General features: G+C 34.9%; 1 protein-coding gene across 1 annotated transcript in view; it reads right to left on the minus strand.

Moving 5' to 3' along the window:
• Positions 1-7463, minus strand: part of USP34 (ubiquitin specific peptidase 34) — a 245992-nt gene that overhangs the window by 125972 nt on the left and 112557 nt on the right. Inside the window, exons 21-22 of the mRNA XM_012639191.1 lie at positions 6566-6661; positions 1687-1769 (exon numbers count right to left, since the gene is read on the minus strand). Coding sequence (XP_012494645.1) covers positions 1687-1769; positions 6566-6661 — 179 coding nt within the window. The remainder of the gene's footprint in view (positions 1-1686; positions 1770-6565; positions 6662-7463) is intronic.

Genomic DNA, 7463 nt, shown 5'->3' on the forward strand with positions numbered 1-7463 from the left:
AAAAAAAAAAAAAAGAACTGTGCCAGTAAGAGAAGTATAACCATGAAATGGGAAAAGTGAAGTTTTCAATTTGATACTACCTGGATTACTGTAAACCCATACACAAAAATATACACTATGTAAAATAAAACAAACATGAAACTTACTGGTCATATTATTTATGCTGACAGTATTTGTTTTAGTTTGACTTCTCCCTGTAGATTGGTTTTGGTATATTTTATTTATTTCTTACATGTTATCAGTCATAATGGGTCAATAAGTGACCTAATAACATGAAACAGAAGATTCCTATCAAAAATAGGTAGCTTATTTTTGAAATCTCTTGGAATCACAGTGTTAGTGGCATTTATTACGAATAGTCTGAACAGGAAGCAAAAATTACAGACTTAGCAAGATAAACTTGATGTATCTCAAGTATAGTTAGAGACTTGAAAGAGTTATAAGGACACCTCTCAGGCTGGCAAGACACCTGTCAGTTTGACTATGTTATCCACAGCTAAAGAGTGTCCTCCTACCAACTGAGGTTTGTTTGACATTGACACAGAAGAAAAGAGCATAGAGAGTGAAAGATAACACAATCCGTATAGCAAGAGAAAAGGAGCTTTGGCCAACAGAATTCAAGCTTGCTATTCTCTTGTGAGAACATCTAGCATTGGATGTGGTTCATATTCTGAATATAGCAGACCAATCACTACCTTTTACAAAATTAACTGTCAAGGAAATAGTTTTAAATTAAACTAAATAAAACTGGAACCTCTCAATGTCTCCATCACCTATGAAGCCAAGCAATTTTTAGAAGATTAGCCCCGGGCTGGGAGCAGTGGATCACACCTGTAATCCTAGCACTTTGGGAGGCAGGGTGCAAGGATTGTTTGAGCCCAGGAGTTCAAGACCAGCCTGGGCAACAGCGAGATCCTGTCTCTACAAAAAAAATTAAAAAAAATTAGCCAGGTGTGGTGATGCATGCCTGAAGTCCATGGCAACTCAGGAGCTGAGGCAGAAGGATCACTTGAGCTCAGGAGTTGGAGACTGCAGTAAGCTGTAATGACACCACTGCACTCTAGCCCAGGAACAGAGCGAGATTCTGTCTCAATTAAAAAAAAATTAAAAAGGGATCAGCCCTGGTAATAATACATAAATAATGGCTCTCTCCAACCAAAGTGAGAACAAAATTCTATAACCAAAGGTAATAAAGGATACTGTCACACCCTAAAGTGATATGTTCTCCTATCCCAAATATTTTGTTCTGAAATGAATGTTTCATCCACTGAGAAACTTGCATTTTTAGAGACTGAAGCAAGAAGAGAACGTGTCAGGGTAATGCCCATATCGCCATACATACTGATAGGATACTCAACTTGGGAGCTTAGGAAACACAATGCTGTGACAGAGAGAAATTATTTTCAGTACTGTAATTGCAATCATAAAGCTTGCAAAAAAATACCAATGGTAATGTGCTTATCCAATGACTTTATGCCAAAGCTTTGAAAATTATTACAAAAGGTCTTATAAAAAAAGGGAAGATTTTGAAATACAATCTCAATAATTTTAATAGTGTCTAATGTTGATATAATTTATAAATGTATTAAGAATAATCACTGCAGAAATCTAGAGGCAGAAGTAACTTTAACTAGACTCTTCCAAGAGTCAAAACATATTTCAAAATACACTGATTTAAAAACTTACTGAAATGATCAGGTGATCCCAGAGTTGAAAATACACAAGTCAAGAACTGAAGTCGAACTTGAACCTCAGCACTATGGCTGTACCTGTAATTTAAAGGTCATTAAAATAATTAGATATCTATAATTAAAGATTTGGTGGTCCTAATCATAACTTATACCACAGAAAAAAAATTTCCATTTTAATAATTCTCAACTATTTTAATTACATAATTTTGGTTATATAAAATGTGTTCATAAAGCCAAAATATAAAGCCAAATTTATGCTATTTAATAAATTATAAAAATCTCCAAACTACAACAAAATTTACTTTCAAATTAGATAATCATAAAGTACATAAAAGCCCAACAGTGGAGCAAAAGAAATATCATTTTAAAATTATATGATATGACTGGTCCGAAGGTAGTGAGTTATCTCACTTGTTCACAGTCAGTTACAGATTGAACTCCTTGTTCTACTACTCCCGCCCCCTGCTGACTACCGAACTTGACTAATCTAAAAAAATAAAAATAATGTAATATTCACATATATTAGAATAGTTAACAAGTAAACATCTACATCTCTGTCTAAAAACTACATGTTTCATATCATTGTCCCTATAGTGATAATATTATATTCCTTAAACAAATAACACTAAGAAGATATTATTTCCATAAATCTAATCCATAAAGAATACAGCTGATACAAAACTGGCATTCTGGAAGTTATTTCAAATCGAAATAATTATAATTCGTGTATGCAAAATTCGATGGTTAATATAAAAGTTGCTCTGGAAATTTACTAAGTAAGCGATTTCCCATGGTTTTCTGGAAATTTAGTTTGCAGGCATTTGCAAGGCGCTGACATTTCAAGAGGAAAGTGTTAGTCTGTCAGTGAGGAAGGGTAGGAGATAGATGGGTCTAAAGAGGTAGGTAAGGGCCAGATTTTAGCTAGCCCAAACGTCCAAAGTTTGGAATTGTTCTGGATGGAAAAGAAAGTCACTGAAGGGTGTTGGGGGGAGCAATGTAGGGGCAGGGGTACTAATCAGGTTTGCATTTTAGGATTCCTTTAGCAACCCAGTGAACTGCGTATTGAACGGTGTCTACTGTATCTATAAAATTCTAGTTCCCTCAGAATCTGAGCACCCAATCAATGAAACTAAACTGCTCATGAGTTCTTATTTCTACATTATAGATCAAAAGACAGATCATGAATGAACTGCCCAAACTGCTTTGCCAACATAAGGCAGCCACCCAGTCTAAGCCCTGATCTATATCCTAGCTTGCAGAGGGTCGAAGGGCTTATTAATTTAATTTTCTGTAATCCTCAAGTGCAAAATTTCAAAGGCTTCCCAAAATTACACTAAATTCACTATTGAAGTTTAACGTTTTCTAAAGATTGAGTTCACTGAACGTACCCTTGCTCCTCATTAGGGTCTCTTATTAATGTTGGCAAAGATAAGGTGAACTTTTGCCTCATTAATGTTGCAGTGCCCTTTGTGAAGATAAAAATACATATGGTGAGGTAGGGGGGAGAGGAAATGTAGTAAGTGACTCTCAGAATAGAATGCAATCTGGATAAAATTCAAGAACAGCTCTTAACAGCTTATGTTCTTTTTAACTAAAAAGATAGATATTGTAGCAGAGGCCTTAGAAAGTACAGGTTCAGATACAAGTTCTATCATCTATTAGCTCTGTGATTTTAAGTTACTGCATTTCTCTGAGCCTGAGTCTATAGGACATCAATCTTAGACATAAAAGGGAATGAAGTGCTGCTCTTTACAAAGTACCTTTATATCCCAAATACTACTACTTCGCCTATACTTGCATTCCAGAGTAAGACACTAGTAACCCTAGAAAGCATGGGTCCAGTCCCTTTGTATTCCCTTTTTCAGCTTCTATAGTACAGCCTCTGGCCTCATACTTCAAAGAACTCTGCCTGCTCCATGAGGGTCCCATGGGCTGCTGAAACCACCAGTCAGGATAATTTGGGGGGTTGTCAAGCAAAGACGGTAATGACAAATTCTCATGGGCTTGTTTATGACTTCTTAGATTATAGGAAATACAGAACAAAAATAGTCTCCCCGTAGGCATAAAACTTTAGTGATAGACGACTGCCTTAAAAAAATTCTCTTTGTAGCCTAAATGTTGACACAGATAGGATTTTCTCTGGAGAAGCTTGGATTCAAGAAATACATAATAGGTCTTTTTAAGAAATGAAGTAGTATGTTTCATGCCACAAGAATCTTCCCCTCCCCCCCAGGTGAAAATTTCAGAACTTAATTACTATAATCCCCACTGAAAAAAATGTGCCACAAATTCATGAAATCAGTATGCATTAACAAAGAGCAACAAATGGACAACTCTGTTTTACAGTCTGAAGGAACACGGAAGTTATACCAAAATAATCCAGACAACATCTCTCTGTTGTGGGGTTTTATTTTCCTAAGATGTCAGGGAACAAGGCAGACTGAAGAGTTGGAAGGATACGCTGGTGTACCCTAGGAAAGTACAGAAATCATCTCCAAGGAGCACCACTCCTCTATTTGACTTTTTCACCATAGAAGCAATCAGAGGTTTCACCTCTGATTCCATTAACAAAGTAAGTAACTTCCCTGCAGTCAATGCAGTGGACAATCAAGTCTCAGACCTGTGTTCATTTCTTGGCATTTAATGCTGAACTTTCTCTTTATGAGGACAATTCATGTATGTCTTCTACTTCCCTCTCTAAACCTGTCATTCCTTCTCTTCAAGTCCATGCCTGACGTTTCTTTACTAACAAGAATTTGAATTCTCTGTCTCCAAAAATGCTGAAGATGTGGGTCATGTGTGGTTTTATTTCTGCTCCTTGTTACTCCTACGATTTTTATGGAGGATGTATGGAGACACTCAGATTCAGGAAGCCACCATTACCCTCAAACTCTGCTTCAAGAGGAATAATTGAAGAAAGACACAGACTATTAGAATTTTAATAGGATTTTAAAAGAATGTATCTTATATAGAGGGAACTTTCTAAACAAAGATATAGAATAGAGTATAATTAAAGAAATACCTCAGAAACAATTTGGTAGGCTTACAGAAAAAACTGCCTAACAAAATCACTGAACACTAAAACTGGATAGGTTGAGTTTAAATCTTAGAGGGCCAAAGATACCAGGCTGAAGACATTGATATTTTATTTTTTATGCAGTGAAGAATGTAAATGGGGGTAAGGAGTTGAGTTCTTGTTTGTTTCATATCATACATTATTTGTTTTAGCCAGGTAACTACAATTTACAGACAATCTACGTGCCAGGTGTAATTTATGGTATCATTTTATTAAATTCTTATAAAAACTTACAAGGTAATTGGAATTTACACCAGAGAGGTAAATAATTGAAATAAGTTTAAAATAATAAAATTCATAACCTAAATCCTGGTCTATATGATTCTCATGCCCACCTGCTTTCCACTCATACTATATTGCCTTCCTAATTTGACAGGGATAAGGAATGAACCAGCATAGGGAGGGACTGAGGCAAGGAGACAGACCCAGAGGCAGTTATGAGGACAAAAGCAGTGTCTGTGGAAATGTCAACTTCTGAAAAGATATGGGCTATATTTTAATATTAAGACAGAGATTGATGGCAATATAATGTAGCATCTAATAATTTGAGTTCTATGCATCTGACTTAATTAAAAAAAAAAAAAAAAAGAATGTGAGTACTAGAAACAGACTGCCTGTGTACAAATGCTGGCTCCACTCTTTTAAGTGTGATCTTGGGCAAGTTTTGTCGTTTCACAGCTTCAGTGTTCTCATTGGTGAAATGAGATTGTCTGCCTCAAATGGGTTATTATGTAGCTTAAGTTAATACTTGGTACTTAAATGGTATCTGGCACATAGTAAATATCAACGAACACTGGCTACTTTTTAAAATCATCATCATTTATATTTGAGAATAAAAGAGTACAAAAGCCTCAAGTCTCCAAGCTTTAGGTGGCTCAAAAGATGGTGCTACCCTCTAGGACATAGTAAAATCTGGAGAAAAACCGGTTTTGTGGGAGATAAGTGAATTATTTTTGGAAGTGGGTAAGTATTTTTGGAAGTGGATAAGTATGCCTATGACTTTTCTGAATGCTTGTACAGTCTGCTCAGTTTCCCTTACGTGGAGGTTTCCTATGTGGAGATTTTCTCAATCGACACTGTGACTCTTATTCACTGATATGCATGCCAGTACTGACACTGACTGATGTCCTCAACTTTGACATGAGTCCACACCAATTAGTTCAACAGCAGAAACCTTTTGAATTTTTCATTCATGTTCTTACAAGGAGCTTTAAACACAGCTATACCACTACCCATCAACTCTACCAATTCTTGTCCCAAGTCACTTGAATATATCCAGAGAAGATGTTTGAAATATATGATAAAATATTAATCAGTTACACTACCAGTTTTTAAACCTTCCACACATGTCCTAAACTTTCTAATACTAGTATCCAATGATAATAACAAAGCAAAATGTTTTAAATTAACTATATGTTAAATATATTCTTTTGGAAGTAAACATTTACAAATTTTAGAATCAATACTCTACATTAAGATAAGCACATTGTTGATTTCTGAAAAATATATTTACCTTTGATTCCTAGAAGCATCTTTGAACAAATCTCAATAGTAAAGGTTAACCAATCTCCAAAAGCTACATTTCCGTAAGACTAAGAATTATAAGAGAACACCTTAGAACAATCTTTCAACTTTAAAACATTCTATCAGCCTTTCTTTTACAATTTTATACAAACAAAATTTTCTGTCACATTTATTTATTATATGAAAGAACAGAAGTAGAAACACTAGAAAATTATCTTTCAGAGGAAAGACAATTCACACTTAAACATATTTAACCGGGCTAAGAGGTACTTACAATGCATGTTTTTGTCTTCCTTCTCTTACAGTTTGAATGTAGTATACCAAATTATCAAAGAAAAGCTTCATCATATTCAGTTCTTTTTCTGCCCACCTGGCCCAATTAAAAGGAAAAAATAATTTTAAAGGGGACAGAGTAAGAGACTAAATCTATGCTAGGACAGAAAAAAATGTTTCTCTAAAAAAAATCTTCAAATGTAAAACTTTTAAACTATCCAAAATTTTCAAATGTTATTTATATTTGAATGGTGAAAAAGTATAAAGCAATGTTCCTTAATTTCTATCAATTTAAAGAATCATTTTTTTTTAAATCTCAAAATACTACCTGTGAAAGGGATAAAATGCATGGTAAAGTGCTATTATTAATATTTCACGCTGACTTAAAAGGCTATGTAGCTACTAAGGAATAAATTATGATTTTTGAATCACAATATCAAGAAAGTCCATTCTTCCAGTGTACAAGTTCCTAGAGAAGCTACTGGAAGTCAAAATTATATTAAGAGAAGCCAAGTTTTTCCACAAATATAATGGTATAATAAATTCAGAATTGAATTCATAACCATGGGTCAAATTTCCCTAGCAATGACTGCAAACACCATATTAAACAAAATATAAATCTCATGTAATATGAAACTTTTTTGAGCTTATCTATAAACTGAACTATTAATTTGTTGACTGGGACAACGTAGTAACTCATCATGTGACTTTATATTTCCTAGAGTATCAACATGTTCTGTAGGCCAGGCGCGGTGGCTCACGCCTGTAATCCCAGCACTCTGGGAGGCCGAGGCGGAAGGATCATTTGAGCTCAGGAGTTTGAGACCAGCCTGAGCAAGAGCGAGACCCCCATCTATACTAAAAAAAAAAAATAGAAAGAAATTAGCAGGACATCTAAA

The sequence above is a fragment of the Propithecus coquereli genome, unplaced genomic scaffold (assembly GCF_000956105.1).
Source record: "Propithecus coquereli isolate 6110/MARCELLA unplaced genomic scaffold, Pcoq_1.0 Scaffold138, whole genome shotgun sequence".
NCBI lineage: Eukaryota > Metazoa > Chordata > Mammalia > Primates > Indriidae > Propithecus > Propithecus coquereli.